Source organism: Cibotium barometz, chromosome 30 (genome assembly GCF_041138505.1).
Source record: "Cibotium barometz isolate CiBa-2024 chromosome 30, ASM4113850v1, whole genome shotgun sequence".
NCBI classification, from domain to species: domain Eukaryota; kingdom Viridiplantae; phylum Streptophyta; class Polypodiopsida; order Cyatheales; family Cibotiaceae; genus Cibotium; species Cibotium barometz.
In genome coordinates this window covers 22,702,348-22,722,875 of record NC_141075.1, presented here as the reverse complement: position 1 = coordinate 22,722,875, position 20,528 = coordinate 22,702,348, and the positions used below count along the sequence as shown (strand labels likewise).

Here is a 20,528-nt window from a genome sequence, read left to right as displayed (position 1 = left end):
ATTCTAGTAAGATTGAAACGAAGATCACTAAGCCCCTTGCATGACCAAAACCCTTCTCATGTTTTATGTATGTTAAGGACCTTGTCAGGCACAGAATAAGTTAAATGCAAGGCATGCAAATTGGTTGAACTTTGTTTAAAATGAAAAAGCTCTTTGTACCATGGTTAATGAGCTGATTGTTTTTTTGTAAAGTTAAAGCAAGAGAATTTCACCTGCTCCAAAATAACATCGAAGGCATGCAATACTAATTTTCAGCACATTCAAAGAAACATCGAAGAGAGCTCAGAGGCTTTTAAAAAAAGGACTGATGAAAAAACAAGGGAGAAATTAAATGAAGAGGGTAACTTGATTATCTTAGGCACATTTAATGGAGTTTCAAAAATTTTAAGGTTTGAAGGGCCTTGGTGTGTAAGATTACGTGTTGTAAAAAGGAGGGAGATAAAAATAAGTCGGCACAGTGAATTTTGAGGATTATGAGTAATTAGTTTTGGAGCTGACCTTGAGTCTTTGGGGTTTTATCTACTTTTTAACTGTTAGAGAGGATACATGTGGCTTTTTTGTATGTTAGAAAGCATCATTTATCATGAAATTGTGTGGGCAATTTCAACTTATAACTAGTCTGAAACTACCCTGATGGTTCTTACTTATCTTAAAGAATTAGCTAAAATTCTATAAGGGAGAAAGCATGAGCATGTAACAGCTCGGACTAGTACATATTTACAAGCATGATGATACCTTTGGGGGGGGGGAGGGAGGTGTGAGCTTGATTCGAGCTCCTCTTCTATTCGGTAGGGCTCCCACCTCTACCACTACACTATTGTCCCCACCCCAAAAGTCGACCTCTTGAGTGTCTCTTTGATAGAGATTCCATGTGTTCTTGTTGGTGGCAATGTCAATACATGGGCACATAACTTCTAAGAAACCTTTGGTTGTCAGTTTGAATCTAGAAAATAGCATATTGAAGTACTTAACTCTTGTAATTAAACAAAAAACTTCAAAGAAACTTTCCATATTAGATGCCTACATAGGGTGATAAAAAAATAGGTATAACTTTCCTGCTTTTTAAGAACTATAAATACTACCTTGTAGAACTACACACACACACATCGCTATTGTAAATTTATAACACTAGAGACCAAGAGAAAACAAGTGTATCATACTAGTTTACAATGTATATTGACCTAAATTGTCTCGTGTGCATGCAAGCAAGATCATATAATTTCATGATAAATCCCTTGGTGGGTATTTATGTTTTATAATTTATTCTACCAGGCAAGACTATACAATGTATTTATGTTTTATTCCACAAGGCAAGACTACACAATGCATTTATGTTTTAAAGAGGTAAAGGCCTATAAGTTTTAAGCTATTTACGCAACTTAAGTACAAGACTATACAATGTGTTTATGTTTTAAAGGATTAAAGGCATGTAAGTTTTGAACTAGTTACACAACTTAAGCACGAGATGATGCCTTCCCAAGGCATGGGCATGGCTTGTTAGTTAGGTAAGTGGAACACTGGCTTTTAGCTTGGTTACCCTTTTATTCACAAGAGAAAGGAGAAATGGTGGGCCCTTTATCCACAAGAGAAAGGAAAAAACATGAGGAAATGGTGGGCCCTTTATATTTTTGTATTTGGGAAAAGTTCCATGGTGGGGTTGGCAAGGGCCCTTTGTCTTTGATTGGTTGGAGTTGGAATGCCTTGATTTGACCCTCAATTGGCTATCTGGACTTTTTCAAATCATGGGAGGTAGGTTGTATGGAAGTAACATAATTTCTATGTGTAAGATGTAAACAAAAAACACTACAATCAAAGGTTGCATAAAAAGTTATTGATGGGTGACTAGTCTATAAGTAACCAACTAGACATTTTATAACACCTTTCTTTTGTGCATTAATGGTGTGTAAGAGAACACTTATGGTAGATACAATGTAGTATTTGATATGGCTTCAAAGATAGAATTTAAGTTAGGTGGCCACATTTAGATTACGTAATACTTCACCACAATGTACTTGATAGATGAGAGGAGATGCAAGTAGTGCGATAAGCGAAGGTACCTTAAAATGGAAGGCAAATTTGTGTGAACTTTTATGTCCGCTATCGAGTATATGTAGGGACATTTTTGAGGTGCACATGCACACAATTTGTGCTCAATCATTTCTCGTTCTTATGAATGTACACAAAGATTAAAACACATTCACAATTACACACGAACTATGGGTAGTGAAATGTCTTATATTAGGATGGCTTGCATGTTCTTGAACATGCATATGTTTGCTACATTGGCTAAACAAAGTGATGTTACTACATTGTGAGGTTTTGAACATGATCCTTCTTGTTTTTTCTCTTGCAATGCAATTGTCCATGCCATCGGGTACATGCATCGAACGAAAAACTAATTTGCTCTTGCAGTATAATTCTTCATGACACATCAGGTACATCCATTGAACAAAAAAATGATTTAAAAACATGATTATTTCAAGTCATAAGCATGAGCTACTAAATCAGCATAACATGTTTAATAAGATTGGATTGATAAAGAAAATATTGGCATGGTCCATGTGCTACCAAAACTTTAAAAATTTGCTAGTGAAGTAGCGGTTTTTGGATAGCTCCAATCTCCTGGATGCAATACTTGATAAATATTGTGATGATAGAGATGCTTTTGTTGCATATTCTAGGCTCCTTCTTTCCTTTCTCTTCCCCTAAACTTCCTTGTTCTCGTAAGTACTACTCTCTCTCAACTTGCCAATCATGCAATTATTACTAACTTGCCAATCATGCATTATATGATAAATATGATATCATGGCTACAATCATTAAAAAATTCAAAGATTATCAAGGAACTTATAGTGCTCAACAACTTTCTGAAGCTTCTATATACTTCATTAAATTATATAAAAGGAGTACATGCTTGTTGAACCAATTTTCTTATGTATGGTTAGATAGCCCATGGCAAGCATATACATACCATTCAGAGCATGGACCATGTTTTTTGGGAGCTAAAGCCTATCCTATGCATGGACATACGATGCCGATCATGGACAACCCATTTTGAGACCAATCTAAGCATGGACATCACATTGCAAATATGAATAGGACCATTCCAAGCATGGATAGCCCACTTAATGTATAGAGAATCCATTCCCAACATTTGGACGAAGTGCTACAATGACTCATGAATAGATCAGACTTAAAAAACAAGATTTGGGAGCTCAAGACAAGTGCAAGATGAAGGCTATGGTGGATGATATGTGAGAAAATGCATTGTTTAGTTCATGAGAGAGAAAGGACTAGTGTGTTAATGATGGTGTTAGTGTATAAGCAAGTGATCACAACTTGGATAAGGCAAAAGTGTGTTCTTCTTCATTAGATTGTGGCTCTAGATATAGCCAAAGGAATAAAAACCATGTGGTTTCAAATGATGCCACCTCATCATCTCTATCCTCCAAACACATTGATAATATCTCATCTCCACCATCTAGGAGTGGATTCACATGCTCCTCTCTGTGTGTCCCAGCTTCCCACACATGGTACATTCAAGCTTTGGTTTGTTCTTGAACTTGCATGTGTTAATTGTGTGATCCAACTTGCCACAATGATTGCATCTGGGTTTAAATTCCCTTTTACTAGCATAGAGTGCCAAGTCCCTTGATGAGGACGCTCCGTTTTCATACTTGCTTTTCATCTTTTACTCATGTTCAAGCAATGAAGTTTGTACATCATTTAAGGTTAAGTTAGAGTTGTTAGACAAGATTTTAACTATGTTGGCATACTCTTCTTTCCTTTCACAACAAGCAAAATAGCTTTAGCTTCATCATCATCAAGTACTTTACCAATGGTAGCAAGTTGTTTGATACTTTTATACTTGTTGATGTGGCTTGTTAGATCAAGACTATTACCTAGGCGGCTGAGTTGATACGATCGCATTAGCAAGTAAACTTTGGAGTGCTTTGCTTGTGTACCAAACAATGTGTTTAGCTCTTCCCATGCCTCCTTGGCCTTCTCAATCCCAAAAATGATATGATGAATTGTCTCATTATCTAATGCAAGTGCTATGAGTCCCAAGACTCTCTCACTTTTCTCATTCCATGTGCTTCCTATGCTTGCTTGAGTATCCCTCCCTTGAATTATTTCCCATAGATTTTTTTTCATGAGTGCATACATGATCTTTGACTGCGATGTGTGAAATCCCATACCACTAAACTTGACAATTTCATCTTGGGCCATGGTGAATAGGGGGTCTTACCAATGCCCACTTCTTGGCAGTGTCTACCCTTTACAATGGTTGGTCTCAATGAGACTTATGAATAAATCTACACCACCTTGCCTTAATGTAGAAGACACTTACATACATGCCACATTCCTTACTGATTGTTTGCAGGATGCCTCAACTTAGTGACACACACATTAACGATGGGATGCACAACACATCAAGGTATGTGGATGCACTAGTGAGTGCTTACATAACAAGGATGTGATTTTGGTGGTGATTGCATATGGATACAAAGGGGTATTTGTGCAAGACTTCCCACAAACACTTTAGAATAACTCAAACCACTTGTACTAATGTCTCAATTAGTCCTTAAGCCACTGTGATTAAGATTTTTAATCAAACATATCCAAAATACCTCCAAAGAGTGGCCATAGCAGTTGAGGTAGGCATGAAGAAGGTATGATTTCTCCTTCTTCTCTTCGAAAGAGATCAAACCCTTTTAGGGGCTTGTAGAGCAGGTGGAGGCGTAGCTTTGACGTGCTAGAATTAGCCTGAAATGCGATGTACGGCCCGCGTGAGACAGAAAGGTGAAAACATGATGCGATGTACTATTCGAACAATGTTCTTCCTGAGCTTCACGATGTCGAGCCATTAGCGTAAAGTTGTGCCCTTCAATCCTGAAGAGAGCGAATCAAATTTCAAGGCAAATGGTTGCCTGTAGCTCCTAGAATATGCAAAAGTAGCTCATGGAATTTGCAAATGGTCAAGTTGCCAGGAAAGTTTAAAAGAGGATAAGGTTGAGATTGAGACGTGATTAGTGACAGATTTGGTTAAGTGACTCAAGGAGATTTATGAGCCAAGCTAAAGTGAGGTCCTAGGATCTAAATGCTATGATACCAACTTAAAAAACAAGATTTGGGAGCTCAAGACAAGTGTAAGATGAAGGCTATGGTGGATGATATGTGAGAAAAGGCATTGTTTAGTGCATGAGAGAGAAAGGATTAGTGTGTTAATGATGGTGTTAGTGCATAAGCAAGTGATCACGACTTGGATAAGGCAAAAGTGTGTTCTTCTTCATTAGATTGTGGGTCTAAATATAGCCAAAGGAATACAAACCATGTGGTTTCAAATGATTGCACCTCATCATCTCTATCCTCCACACACACCGATAATATCTCATCTCCACCATCTAGGAGTGGATTGACATGCTCTCTTCACACCCCCCCTTAGTACAAGAACTTGAGCATCTTGGCACCACATTTCCAACAATCAGCCCAGGTAGCATGATTCCTAATTACCATCCATGCAGTTCCTATTGTAAACCATAAAAGGATTCAGCCAATGTTACAACCACGGAAGTGGGCTACCTCATCCATAAAAAGAAGACCCAAGGATGATAAAAAAATAATTTCTAAGAAACCTTTGGTTGTCAGTTTGAAGCTACAAAATAGCATATTGAAGTACTTAACTCTTGTAATTAAACAAAAGAAACTTCAAAGAAACTTTCCATATTAGATGCCTGCATAGGGTGATAAAAAATAGGTATAACTTCCATGCTTTAAGAACTATACATAGTACTTTATAGAACTACACACACACACATATCGCTATTGTAAATTTATAACACTAGAGACCAAGAGAAAACAAGTGTATCATACTAGTAAACAATGTATATTGACCTAAATTTTCTCTTGTGCATGCAATCAAGATCATGTAATTTCATGATAAAGCCCTTGGGTATTTATGTTTTATAATTTATTCTACTAGGCAAGACTATACAATGTATTTATGTTTTATTCCACCAAGCAAGACTATACAATGCATTTACTTTAAAGAGGTAAAGGCCTATAAGTTTTAAGCTATTTATGCAACTTAAGCATAAGACTATACATGTTTATGTTTTATAAAGGATTAAAGGCATGTAAGTTTTAAGCTAGTTACAGAACTTAAGCACGAGATGATGCCTTCCCAAGGCATGGGCATGGCATGTTAGTTAGGTAAGTGAAACACTGGCTTTTAGCTTGGTTACCCTTTTATTCACAAGAGAAAGGAGAAATGATGGGCCCTTTATCCACAAGAGAAAGGAAAAAACATGAGGAAATGGTGGGCCCTTTATCTTTTTGTATTTGGGAAAAGTTCCATGGTGGGGTTGGCAAGGGCCCTTTGTCTTTGATTGGTTGGAGTTGGAATGCCTTGATTTGACCCTCAATTGACTATCTGTACTTTTTCAAATCATGGGAGGTAGTCAGTATGGAAGTAACATAATTTCTATGTGTAAGATGTAAACAAAAAACACTACTCCATAAAAGGGATTGATGGGGGTGACTAGTCTATAAGTAACCAACTAGACATTTTATAACACCTTTCTTTTGTGCATTAATGGTGTGTAAGAGAACAAATATGGCTAGATATAATGTAGTCTTTGATATGGCCTCAAAGATAGAATTGAAGTTAGGTGGCCACATGTTTAATAAGATTGGATTGATAAAGAAAAGATTGACATGGTCCATGTGCTACAAAAACTTTAAAAATTTGCTAGTGAAGTAGCAGTTTTTGGATAGTTCCACATATCCGAGGCTCCTTCTTTCCATTTTGTTTCCCTAAACTTCCCTTTCTCACTTGTTCTTGTAAGTATTACTCTCTCTCAACTTGCCGATCATGCAATTATTACTAACTTGCCAATCATGCATTATATGATAAATATGATATCATGGCTATAATCATTACAAATTCAAAGATTATCAAGGAACTTATAGTACTCAACAGCTTTTTGAAGCTTCTATGTACATTAAATTATATAAAAGGAGTACATGCTTGTTGAACACCATTTTTCTTATGTATGGTTAGATAGCCCATGGTAAGCATGTACATACCATTCAGAGCATGGACCATGTTTTTTGGGAACTGTAGCCTATCTTGAGCATGGACATATGATGTCAATCATGGAAAACCCATTCTGAGACCAATCTAAGCATGGACATCACATTGCAAATATGAATAGGACCATTCCAAGCATGGATAGGCCACTCAGTGTATAGAGAATCCATTCCCAACATTTGGACAAAGTGCTGGCCACAAATATGATGGCTAATGAATAGATCAGCCCATGTAGCACGAGTCCTAATTTTCATATAGCTATCTATGCACTTCCTATTATAAACCATAAAAGGATTCAACCAATGTTACAACCACGGAAGTGACCTACCTCGTCCATAAAAAGAAGACACAAGGGTGGTTATAATTAATCATATGCTCATCAGCAGATGAGTGGCAAGGGATCCGACACGGATGAGGAAAGAACAAATAGAGATACATGAGCCAAATAAGGCACCCTCTCCTCTCCTCTGTTTGACATATTACTATTTCTATTGATTTGGTATCTTTTCAATTTATGTAGCTTAGTCTAAAAAAGCACATATGTGGTGTAGGAGAAAGGGTTATAAGAATGAAGGTGAGACAACCTCCATGATAATAGGCACCCAACATCATTTTTTAGATTAATTAATTAATATACACAAGAAATAATAAAATCATATGATATTGAAAAATGGACAGACTCTTGGAACAAATTAAATAGATAGTACATGTGGAAAAAGCCTGGGGGGTGGTGGCACTCATAAACATGTAACCAAGCACCTAAGTTAATGGAGGGGTATTTTTTTTAATACATGGACTTACATAACCCTTACATGGAAGAGGGAGTTTTTACATATTTAATGTAGTGAATTTCTATAAATGCACATAGGGGGTTTTTAAAATTTAACATTCAAACATGTATACATATGAAAGCCCCCTATAAACATTTATGTAATAAAATGTACATATTTAATTTTATGGGTATTTTAAATACATGCTTGCTCACACATGCTATATGGGTTTCATAAAGAGTGGCCGTCTAGGTAAAAAATTTGCGATGGCAAGAGGTCGAGATTGCTAAATTGAACTAGAAAGTTGTATACTTGGCATCATTCCTCTTTTTATGAGTGTAACAAACCCCCCACTATAACCATACAAGGATTCAACCAAGTCCTTTTTGTGTTACAATCACGTAAGTGGCCTACCTAGCTTGGAAAGCCCTATATCAGAATGTTTAAAGCATGGCCAAGCTTCTCTTAGCAAGATGTGGCTTTTACCAAAGTATAAATATCATATGCAATCCCTATGCAAGCATGTACATGCTTTTCTACACATGGAGAGGGTTTTTCTGAGCATGGGCAAGGTATGTTTGCACATGGGCAGGCTTAGGCTTTCTTCCTAGTTTTTTGATCATGGAAAACCCTATATCCTAAGACTTTCTCTTCCGATGCTTAGGTTATTGACACCTTTGATACCCTTTTCGAGCATGTACATAACATATGCAACCCCTTTCGAGCATGTAAAAGACATGTGCACCCCCTTTTAAGCATGTACATAGCATATACAACCAACTCCTTTTGTGCATGTAAAGCCTTGATTTAGGATATTCTAATCATGGACATGATTTTTCACACATTAGCAGTACTTTACAAGCATGTAAATGGCATGGATAGTTTCTTCTAAGCATGGAGAAACCCTGTGTATGTGGAGAACACATGAACCCTTCTTGTAAACACAAAGCCCCTTTTGAGCATGTAAGCATTTGAAGAACATGTGCAACTCTTTCCTGGAATTAGGAGCACAGAAAGCCTTGTCTCAACAACATGTTCTGACTATGGACAAGCATTTTTGGTAGCACTTTACAGCATATAAATGGCATGAGTAGTCTCTGAAAGGCCTATGGGATGCCATCTATCTTGAGTATGTGGATGGTCATGGTCATGGTCATGGTGCATGGCTATGTATATATGTATGTATGTCCATGTGCATGTGCATGGTCATGTATATATGTGCACGATCATGTGCATGGCCATGTATGTATGCATGTCCTTGCCATGTCACATGTTGACATGGACACATCAAGTCCACATTAGCAAAACCCATATTGCTAAAGCTTGCCAAAATGAAAAAAGCTTGTTGCCAAATGCTCACCAAAAAAATAACCTCCCACCTAGATGAGAATGCTACCATCTATGTAATTTTATTCCCGAGGCACCGCTGAGTGGGTAATTTTTTTGTCCCAATGTGGTGACCATTGAAAAGTGGTGACATGTGGGTACCAAGGTGGTGAGTAACTGAATGCATAAGGTTTGACATTGAAGTATATATGTCATCCTCATCTCCTTTGGAACTTGAATTTACAAACATTGAAGTATATATGTCATCCTCATCTCCTTTGGAACTTGAATTTACAAACAACGTTTGCTTATACCACAAATATATAAATATAAATAAGCTTAACTATAAAATGGATTAGTTCTACCTGTGGAAGAAGATTCTCAACCTAAGCCTTCTTGGTATGGAACCAACATAGCAAGACGTGACATGCCATTTGAATCATTGTTCCATTCTCTTGAAATTCCCAACAATATGGATCTTCATTCACCACCTTGAGTATAGCCTCTAATTCTTGTTGTGACTTGTTAATGACAAGTGCGGTAGGACGAACATGACCCATTCTAGAGAAAACAATCCGCAGTGTGAACTCCAAGGCAATGACTTCATGGTAGGCTCCCACATCACATGTGCACAACATGAACCAAATTGGTATGCCAATACCAAGTTGTTTTGGTAGCACTGCAGCATATAAGGATAACCCAAATACGTTTGTCTTGAAAGTGCTATCTATGGCCCATGAGTTGTTTTTAGAGAAACGTAAAGCCATTTCCAACATCCAGTCATCTTGCAAAACCAAGATGAATGGCCTATCTTTGGCATCCTTTGCACTTGGATTATAAGGTTGGTAATATACACCTACATAACAACAATGTGAAGATGAATGGCCTATCTTTGGCATCCTTTGCACTTGGATTATAAGGTTGGCAATATACACCTACATAACAACAATGTGTGATATACCAAGATGTAACACATATGGTAGAGATCTCCAAAGTACTATAAAGTTTAGAATACACTACCTTTTCTTGTTGTTTCAATGCTAAAGCCTCCATGTACATTGACTCCCAATCATCTTTTGAAACCTTACCTGCATCATGTTGGTGCACTCAAATAATTACTCTTTGTGATCTAACAATATTTACTCATAAACAAAGGATCACTCTTAATTATCTTATCATATTTAATCATAAACAAAGATCAAGAAAAGTACCCTCAGCGCGAATTCGATATGATAATGAAGAAACCTCTTTGGGAATCATGAAGAACCTATAGATAGCGCAGTCAAGAGTAGATGCTCTCTCCATATGATATCGTTCTTTAGATAAGGACATTTTTGCAACATGGCGAGAGCTTCCCACATCAAACAAATCTTCTGTGCAGCATTCAATAACAGATGGGTGAACTGGCAAGTGATACAAGTCACTTCGTGTGCTTGGTTCATGTCGTGTATGGATTGGATTAATGAAAATACACTTCATCCTTGCCGCCGTCAATGTATTCCACTTGCACTTTGAAAGTGCATCCACATTTCTTGGATGTACGTAATCTCTTAATTTTTCCACTTCATTTAGGTCCACCTCCTCTATGACACATGTAGTCCACCATAGTCTTGGAAGGGTGGTGTCTCTTTGATGACCGCACCATGACTAGTCTCACCATATACTCTATCATTATATTCTTCAATTGCATGTCCACATTAGCCCTATTTATATGTATAGTATATGATGGCTCCTTGTTTAGATCCCATTTGGGATGCCTAATTAAAAGCATATGTTGACTCTTGCTATGATTACATGTACATGTATTAATAAACTCCTTGATGTAAGATGAAGGTATTCCATGTCTTCTGATGTCAGTGCACCATGTTGACTTGATCGCTTTAAGCGTGGCACATTTGCACTTTTGTGTTCTCTTGAGCCTTTGCCACAGTGTGCAGCTTTCACAATGCTTTCCCACTCCTCAATACATGTAAATTAAATCTTTAACTTAAATGGCCCCTTTAAATAAATACAAAGAGAACCATCCTCTCTCTCTCTCAAGCAAAGCTCATCTTTCATTTTTCGTCACTTTTTCAAATCAAGCATGTCTCTATCATCATGACTTTTTTAGCATTTCCAAGCTTGTGGACACATCATCTTGTAGTACTCTTATCATTAAGTTATATAGCTCCTCACTAAAAGAGAAACATATACGGGATAAATGCTCATTTGGATTGCATGCAATTTTTTTAGACTTCCGTTGTAGTATCATGGTTGTTACCACTTTGACATTGGTCTTCAATGTTTAGATCATCATCAATACTTGCATCATCACTATCCTCATCTCTAACTAGCCAATCCATCGTTGTGGACATTTAAGACTACATTATCAATACATACACAATCAAATTGATTAATATGCTAAACTATAAATTGTTTAAAGATAATGCACATCACATTGAAGATAAAATCATGTCAAAACAAAGAATTTCATTATCAAATTGATCAATATGCTAAACTATAAATTGTTTAAAGATAATGCACATCACATTAGAGATCAAATCATGTCAAAACAAGGTGTTTTTTGGCAATGCTTGTAACCAAAAGTATAGCTCAATGTATTAGAAAGATTAAGCTAAGAGAAATACCTTCTTGACAGATTAATGCAAGTGGTAGTTTGATCTTTAGATCCAATAAGATAATAGAATATTCTTCTCCTCTCCACTTTCTGCAATGTATTGGCTATATATATATATATATATATATATATATATAGAGAGAGAGAGAGAGAGAGAGAGAGACTATAATGTCAATGAAGTCCTCCCAAAATTACGATGGGCCGAGATTACTATTATCCCGAGATTACTTAGTGGTGGCTAGCATTATGTCCATGTAATGATGTTTAATAAATATCATTTAAAGAAATATGGACTCTCTTCAAATTTTTTAAAATTATACCAATGCATTCAATTCTCTTTATTTTTCGAAAAGATTCGCCACCCCCCCGCTTGCCCCAGCCCGAGATTACTTTGGGTTCGAGATTACTCGACTGGCGCCCGCCACCAAGATCAACGCCCCTCGCGTCAAGATGCGACTCCCAAACCTTCTCCATCGTTGATCCCCCTTGGCCATGCCCGTGTCAAATAGAGCTGAGGCCTGCAGCCTGAACCGTTGTTTTGCGAGAGGAACCGACTGCTTGTCACTGTGTCGGAGACGCTAGATCCACTACCCCGCTGCTGCAAGGCCTTCTCTGGCAGCCATCTCCGTAGTAGTCATCAGTGTTGCCACAGTAGCCACTAGTTACAGAAAAGGTTGTTTGGCGCCCCCACCCTGACTGCCAAGTTGTTGCCTCTTTCTTCTCTTTCTCCTCTTCATCATCTTCAACCTCCTTCTATGTTGTCTTTTCGGTCCACAAGGAAATATGGTAACTGATAAACTCCGAATGCTTCTTTACAGAAGCTTGAGCCTTCATTCTTCAAGATACTGCGCCCACTGCAGTGTAAGCTGTAGAAAAAAACCAACACGAAACACTGCGCCCAGCTGCAGTGTAAGCTGGAGCACAATAGAACCAGCACGCTGGGAGTGCTACCCCATATCGCTAAAGCTTATTTTAGAGAAAGAGGGAGAGAGAAGTGAGAGGATCCGTGGTTACTGAGCTACAAGCCTGTGCCGTTGGTGCTTGCTGTTGATGCTGCTGCTTCACATGTCCATAAGAACATAAGGTAGTGGTCTAGGCACATGCTTAAAGATAAAACGACTACCATTGAAATCGGTGCTGCTACTATCAGAGCCAATAGGAGAGTTTGGGCTGACACTAAGCTTTCTTAGCTTGTTTGCTTCCCAGCTACTACTCTCATCTTTCAAGCTCTCGTCTACGGAGGAAATCTCCTTACTACTTCTCTTTCTACCTTCAAAGCTGTTGCAGATCTCTTCTCCCTCCTCCTACTCTTCCAAAACCTTGCTTCCTTGGCCACCACCACCAACCAAAGAAGCTTTCTCTGCCGTGCACCGCCTTTTGAGACTGGAATTCCAGTCGTTCTTAATCGTGTTTTGTGTCCGACTGGGCAGCATGTGGGCGATGGTCGCCCACTTGTTACTGTGCTGGGCATTGGCGTCCATGATGGCGCGGTCGTCCTAGGGTGTGGCGGGCCTATGCTCCATCTGGGGGCTGAGCTGGTTGCACCATCGGAGGCGGCATGATTTGCCGGAGCAGCTAGGGACACCTTTATTGATGAGGGAGAGCCCCATATCTCTCAACGAGGCGATAGAGGGCTGCGTCTTCTTTTGGGCTCCAGGGACCTTTGATGCGCTCACACTCTTCGGACAGGGAAGAACCCTTGGAGGTAAAAATCGCCATAGCTAGATACAAGAGAAGGGTTGGGTTGTCCGTAGGAGAAAAGTTGTCCGTCTAACACGCTTTTTACCTCGCTTTTTTTTTATGCTTGCGTCTAGCATGCTTAGCAAGGGCGTTAAGGTAAAAACTGCAAATTTAATCGGTCACGCTGTGATTGTGGGACCACAACGGCTCCACGTGGGACGATGAATAGATGCCACGTGCATGCTCCTTTGTGAAAGTTGACCTTAGTTACGCAGCAAGCTTATTCGGGCGTAAATTTATGGGACTCGGAAGCCTTTTCGTCTTCTCGCAGCTAACTTCTATCTACGTAAGCTATGGTGGATTCATGACAGTGCCCGTGTGCAGCAGCAGCAGCAGTAGCAGAGGAAGAGCTGCCCAGTCATGGTGCCGCGAGAGGCCACGGTTGCAGCTCGCGCGGCTGCAGTGATGGTTCGGGTACATGGCCCTGTATGCTTCTTCATCCTCTCTCTGGTTTCTTGCTTTGTTCTTCAATACTAAGATTAATGTTACTCAGACACGCAATTGAATGAATCTCTTCAATGCTAGAACAGGTTGCAGCTGAATATTTGTGCTGAAAACTGTGAATTCATGTGTTTTTGTATGTATATATGCATCTTAACCTTACGTAGATTGACTAAGGGCCCCTGCCCTCCTGTAAATTCGATGGGCAGGGGCTTGGATGGAGACCCTCCATCGCCGTCCATGTACAATGGGCATTCCCGCCCCCGCACCACGCCCCCGCCCCCCTTAAAGCGTTTAGTGCCTGAAAACAGAAAAAAAAACACCACCCTTGGGAGGACTAGCAACGAGGACTTGGGTCTACAGGTCTTGAGGAGGGAAGGGTTTACAACCAAACTGTTGCTTGTTAGGGCTAGCTCAAGCTTGCTGAATACTCGAAAAAACAGTCTTTCTTATCAAGCAGTGTAGAATACTTGTCAGTGGTCCCTGGTCTCCTTGAACCAATTTCTTCCACAAAGCTTGCATCAAACGGGCACTTATTGTCAGCGTTAGTGGGGATGTCGTAGTATCTAGTCCATAGGATGCATAATGAAGTTGATAGTTATATAGTCTTGTGGGTTGACTACCATGAGTATATAACATGCACGTTCCTAAAAGGTGAATTTGGGCATGTTCCTGGATTCATCTAGGTATATACTTATTGTCAGCAAGGCCTTTGTGCAATGGGCCTTTTTCCATATTTTCCATGTCTGTTGAGTGTGTCCCATTTTTGTGAGTCAGTGGAGGGAAGCGCCTATTGCCTTGTGTCAATTGTTGTGTCTCATGTACCATAACAAGTTGATGAGCGCTTTTGTGGGGCCGTGGAACACTCCATAGGCTCAGCTTTGCAGGCCAAACGCTTGGTCAACCTCATGCTTTATCCTTGATACATGCCCTTAGTTTGGATCTTAAGACCTCGTCATAAGTAAATGTACCTCCCACATAATACACTATCCTGATGATGCTGATACTGGTCACCCATTCAACTGATCTTCTGTTATTGGAAATACACTGTTGAAGTTGACTATCCCTTGACCTGTGAGAATCTGTTTCTAAGAAGTTTGAGGCTGGGACGAATATTCAGAAGTTCACAGAGAGCATGCATGCATTTCTTGTCCTTATCAGAGGAACACACACCATCATTATTTGCTTGGTCCTATACAAGCTCCAAGGGTATCTTGCTCTTACTTGGTCCTTTAAGGGCACCAGGACTCTTTGGTGCTTTGGTCCTGTGCACATAGCAAGGCCTTTTCGTTGCTTGGTCCTATGCAAGCACATACTGTTGCTTGGTGTGGTACAGTCACATTTTTCTTTTCAGCAGGCACCAAGGTTCTTTATTTGCTTGGCCCTGTTCAAGCACCCAGGCATTTTTTGTTGTTTGGGCCTATACAAGTATCAAGACTTTTGTGCTTGATCCAAGCCTTTTGGCTGGTACATTGCCTGTCCCTTCATGGCATTCTCCTGAACAATTTGCACGTACATCTGTGCAAAAGCCAAGGCTTTATTAAATGGCAGCGGCTCCTGCCAGTTCACATAATACTGGATAGCCAATCCAAGTCCAGTAAAAAGTGCATCCTGCTGGTTATTGTCAGACTCCTGTTGCTGAACTCCCAACTGAGGAATTTTGCAGACAAACTGCTCAATGGACTTCGAATCATTCGCTTCAATCCTCTTGAACTCTGTTTGCACTTGCTTCAAGCAGACAGACTGTAGGTCAGAGGAAGAGCTACTGGGAGAGAGCTGAAGCCTATGTGAAAGGAAGCAGATGTTGGGGTGAGGAAGCAGAGGGAGAAGGAATTGGAGGTGACCTGTAGTAGTATCCTGAAAATCCTGAAAAAACATGCGCATGGTGGACCACAGACGTGCAGCAAATCTTGTGACTGTGGTACACTATTTTACCTCGATTAATAGATTAGTTGCTAATGATTATCAAGTGTTTACCCTTTCAGCTCAACCTGTTTGTCTCTTTGCCTTGTGTATCTTTTGCTTTTTTCAGAGTAGGTTTCTTACAAAGCCTTGTATTTTCCTCTTTTTCAGGACCCCAAAGGGAGGAAGATGCAGAATCATGCCTTTCATCATTCTGAGTATGTACATAGTATTGCATACTTAATACAGGATCAAGTTTGTAAATTAATGGATGTCCCAATCAGTTGGTTTAGTTAATTGGGTCAAGACCTGCTTAAATTAGGTATTAATATGTATAAGGGTGAAAGGTGGGGCCACATGGTAGCTTTTGGGAAAAGCCGCTCAACACTTAAATGTGACAGTGGATGTCAGATGTTGATCAACGGAAGTGTGCCTTCTTTGAAAGACCTCAACACACAACGCCAAGAATATACAAAAAGTAGGAAGAGAGAAATAAAGAATTGACAGTGGAAGATTTGCTTCTCTCAACTTAATCTACTGTAAATTATCCAAAAGATGACTATGTACAATGAAACTGCTGAAAATGGAACTCTCTGTGCAGAGCTCTTGTGCCTATGTGCTAGGTTTTTCAAAGATAGAAAGAAGATTCAAGCAAAAGATGGCTATGTATAATGAATCTGCTGCAAATGGAACTCTCTCTGTAGAGCTCTTGTGCTTATGTGCTAGGTTTTTCAAAGATAGAAGGAAGATTTAAGCACACAACCCCACACATTATAAATGGGTGGGTGGACAACCCACATCAAGGGCCCATAAAATAGGGGAAAAATGGGGGAATGTCTGAGCACAATACTCAGTCCAATCCTCACAAGTACCACTTGAGTCTAGTGGCCATCCAAATACAAAACTCTTACCACTAGCACACCAAGGTGGCTGAAAGTACCTTGGTGGAGAGGTGGGCTCAAGTTTCAAATCCTCATGAGAACATTCCACATTCTCCTTGCAAAGTTACAAGGTTAAGGATGCACATAACCAATGAAACAATCTTGCAAACCAGAAAGTAAATAACAAATATTGCGACTGTGCAAAACACAAAATATACTTAGCTTTTTATGTTTGTTGGAGTCAAATTTTGATTGTCCTTAAGTTTGAAGAGGAGGTCCTCTTGGCTTGATATGGGGTTCCGGCAGCGACCTGTGCTAGTGCCCCCCACCGCATGCCCCTTTTGCCTGCCATCTGCCCTGTGTGCTGCTCGTGACCCCACCTCCTGCCTTACCTCTTTTCGTGCAGCCCTTGTGCCCCGCCTTCCCGGGACAACAACCCAACCCCCCGTTCTCTTTTCCCCCCCGGGTGTCACCTCTCCCACAGTTTCCCTCTTTTCCATCGCTCCTCTTCTTCCACATGAACTGTAGAGCAACCTCTTCCATTGACCACGAAGGAGCTGTACGGCTCCCATATTTGGCTGTAGTATGTATGGCTCTCATTTATCATTGTAGCATTGTACCACTGAAACTTGCAGGGCTGTTGTTTCTTCTCTCAGCTCTAGTTGGGTTTTTTAAAATCATGTTTTTTTTCCATGATTTGTCACTTCATGGACACATTGTAACACTTTTGGTCTCATAGGCCCTTTGGTCTTTGGTAGAGTTAATAGCACTCTCTCTCTCTCTCTTCCACAGGCTGTACGGTGTTTCTACCCAGCTGTATGGCATCTTTTACAGCTGGTGGACTCCTAAAAGGCTAATTTACTCTTCCTTAGGTGTGCAGATCAGTTAGGGGCTGCTCTTTAAGCCTTATCCATGTGTGGAGAATTACCCAGGGCTTTGGATAAGGCGAGGCTCAAGAGAATGCAGAAGAACTCTTGGAAGGACAAGATGGCTGTCGGCTTGTATCTGTCGCTGCTGGCCGATAGATGACTTGCAGCAAGTTGGGTGAGTCCTTTGCTGCTGGCAGACAGCAGGTCGGCCAGGTTCTATGCATGATGGGAGCCTAACAAAGGCTAAGCAAGGCATGTTTGTTATTCATCTGAACCCTACAGAGGGGCTTGCCACATTAGAGTCTCTAGACTCTGCTTTTCTACCATTTTCGGGCATGCCAAAGGCTGCCAAAATATTGTACCTTTTTGTACTATAGAAATATACTGGAATTACAGCGCGTCTCTCTCTCTCTCTCTCTCTCTCTCTCTCTCTTCTCTGTCTATGTTGGTTTGTTCTTGCATCAAGAGTTCCTATGCAGTTTTTAGGGTTGAAAGAAGACTCCCAACATTCCCAGAGCTTCGGCATGTCACATTGGTATTAGAGCTTCAGGTTGATTCTGAGATAGTGTTGCTGCCCATGTCCCACCCACCCTTACTGCATCACACATGGATGAAACCATTGCCCGTGTCTTGATCTTAAGATAGTGTGGTGACCATGCAACATTGTTTCAGAGTCTTAGGCTCAGCAAGGCTAAGTGTTGTTGGTGGCCGAGAAGAAGTGCATAGGTCCAAGGAAAGTAACCTCAGCATGTATCAAGATCCCTAGAAGTTGGTTGGTGTTAGGCCAAACCCAAGGGAAGGGTTTCATGGAAGTCGGTAGTCATTTGGAGCTGCCAAGGAAGACTTTTATGGAGCGACTCCAAGGGATGATCATCATCCAAGGGGTGGAGCCAAGGGTGTCATGATCAACTTCAATTGTTGTGTTTAGGGATAGGGCTAAGAAGGCAAGGGGACAAAGTGGAGCAGGTGCACAGATCTCAACACTTTGCTAGGAAGGAAGGATGATAGATTTGGGAGTCCATGAGGAAACAAGGGGATGATGTCAGTCATCCAAGGTCAAAGGTTGGAATCCCGTCATCATGTTTAGCAGGAGGGGATGTCATGTTCACACATGGACATGGCTGTTTTCTAGGCTAAAATCTGATTTGGCAGCAGATAAACATTAGGGTTAGGGCATTAGCCAAGCTCAAGAGAATGCCTCTGGCATTGAATGAATAAATGCATAACATGCTCTTTTGCATTGTTTGTGTTGATGTGAAATTCCACAGTTTATTTTGAAGAAAGAGAACATACTCGTAGCTTCAATGAGCTCAAAGAAAGTGGTTCAAAAAGAGGCATTTCGTTTAGATTTGTCTGCCTTGTATCAAGAACCCTTCATCATTCTATAGAAGTTCAGTGATGCATCTTAGCTACCAGAGTATTGGAAGGTTTTTGGCAAGTGTCTTGTCTTAGTTAGTATGGCATATATTAACATTAGGAGGTTCATGGTTCGGAAGCAAAGTGAGTAGATTGGCACCAGATAGCAGGTGGTTGTTGGATAGCAAGTGTGAACTTGGGCAGGCTGATCAAACATAAGCTAAACTGAACTGACAATTTATAAAGGTCAAACAGGCTGTATGCAGCCTGATCAGGTTGATGTGCACTTGAGGACCATTTCTACGTATTGATCGAGTTAAGTCAAGTAGCTAAAGATATAAGCTGTCTACCAAAGGCTACTTCTTATGGCATGCAATGTGTTGGTGAGACTCTGTTGATGGACCAATGGGAGATACTCTTCTCATCCGTCTGCTAGTCATAAACATAGCATTTGAGAACATCAAAGCTAGCTTATTAAAGATCTCAGTCTGCTGGTCATGAACATAGTGTTTGAGAACATCAAAGCTAGCGTATAAAAGATCTTGGTCTGACCATCTAACTGAAGATGGAAGGGGAGCCCTGGGATTAGGAGAAAGCAGGCTAATATTGGTGGCTAAGGTTTTTATTAATAAATCCATGTGTATTGGCTATTTATAATAGTTCGGTTATTTATAGTAGCAATGGGCACTACATAAGTGAACCATGGGTTATTGTTGTTGTAACTCAGTATTGGTCACAGAGTTCAACCAAGACGCCAGCTACGTGTGTGGCAGAGCATAGATCGGCATGCCTAAGATACGTGTCTCAGAGCATAAATCGGCATGCCGAACCCGAACTAGGGGCTAAGGTCTAATTAACACAGATCCATGCGAGTCCTTCGGCATGCTAATCTATGCTCTTCCACACACGTAGCTGGAATCTTGGTCAAACTCTGACCCAACAGTGAGGTTACAAGAACAATAACTCATGGTCATAGAGAAGCCTCATCAATGTAATCTTAACAAAAGTCAAGACGTGCTTCCCTCGTGGGTAAAAACTCATCAGAGTCTCAAAAAATACCTACCCACATGAAGCTATACTAAATCCCCAGCTTAAAGCCGGAACTCTCTGGTAGAAGATGATGGAATAAACCATCCCTGAGATGCTATGCACTACCACTAAGAAATGTACTCAATCAAACACATAGACAGGGAGTACTGTTGGTAAACTCAAAATAGGCAAGATCAATGATAGTATAGGAAAGTAATAAGCAACTACAAGTAGTCACAAATTTGGTCACTAGCACTCGGCTGTGACATACACGCATCGTAATCGAAGCAAATGCCTGATGAAATTCCTTCGTCAAGGCTTCCTGATTGGCGTCCATCTATCCAGGATAACCAATGTTATTCTTGGATGCACGAAGGAACTATTGATCATGACAACTCTGCCAGCCAAAATAAAATTTGATAAGTGCATAGTATACATAGGCACTATCAAAGTCATGCCATCGATCCTTCGCATTCTCTCCTGGTTCACACCAGGTAGACTGCA

At 40.2% G+C, this 20,528-nt stretch overlaps 2 protein-coding genes across 2 annotated transcripts in view; one reads left to right on the top strand and one right to left on the bottom strand.

Annotated features, from left to right (window-relative positions):
* Positions 1 to 9,575: 9,575 nt before the first annotated feature.
* On the bottom strand, positions 9,576 to 13,287 carry LOC147621280 (uncharacterized). The gene is made up of 5 exons (XM_086824436.1): positions 13,115 to 13,287; positions 12,554 to 12,660; positions 12,272 to 12,418; positions 10,203 to 10,277; positions 9,576 to 10,060 (listed from the first exon to the last, which is right to left on the bottom strand). Exons 1-5 carry the CDS (start codon positions 13,285 to 13,287, stop codon positions 9,576 to 9,578), a joined length of 987 nt encoding a protein of 328 aa, XP_086680562.1.
* A 68-nt stretch (positions 13,288 to 13,355) lies between these two features.
* The window catches only part of LOC147621279 (glyoxysomal processing protease, glyoxysomal-like), a 65,071-nt gene continuing 57,898 nt past the window's right edge, over positions 13,356 to 20,528 (top strand). Inside the window, exons 1-3 of the mRNA XM_086823981.1 lie at positions 13,356 to 13,511; positions 13,874 to 13,972; positions 16,061 to 16,107. Of these exons, the coding sequence (XP_086680107.1) occupies positions 13,907 to 13,972; positions 16,061 to 16,107 (113 nt within the window). The 5' untranslated portion in view covers positions 13,356 to 13,511; positions 13,874 to 13,906. The remainder of the gene's footprint in view (positions 13,512 to 13,873; positions 13,973 to 16,060; positions 16,108 to 20,528) is intronic.

Bases quoted from the DNA above. Each gene is read 5' to 3' on its own strand.
- LOC147621280 (XM_086824436.1), bottom strand. From the start codon at position 13,287: ATGGACGCCAATGCCCAGCACAGTAACAAGTGGGCGACCATCGCCCAC. The intron at 12,661-13,114 runs GTAGGAGGAGGG...CTTACACTGCAG, and splicing joins GGAAGCAAGGTTTTGGAAGA to TGGGCGCAGTATCTTGAAGA. The intron at 12,419-12,553 runs GTTGAAGATGAT...GATGGCTGCCAG, and splicing joins AAAAGACAACATAGAAGGAG to AGAAGGCCTTGCAGCAGCGG.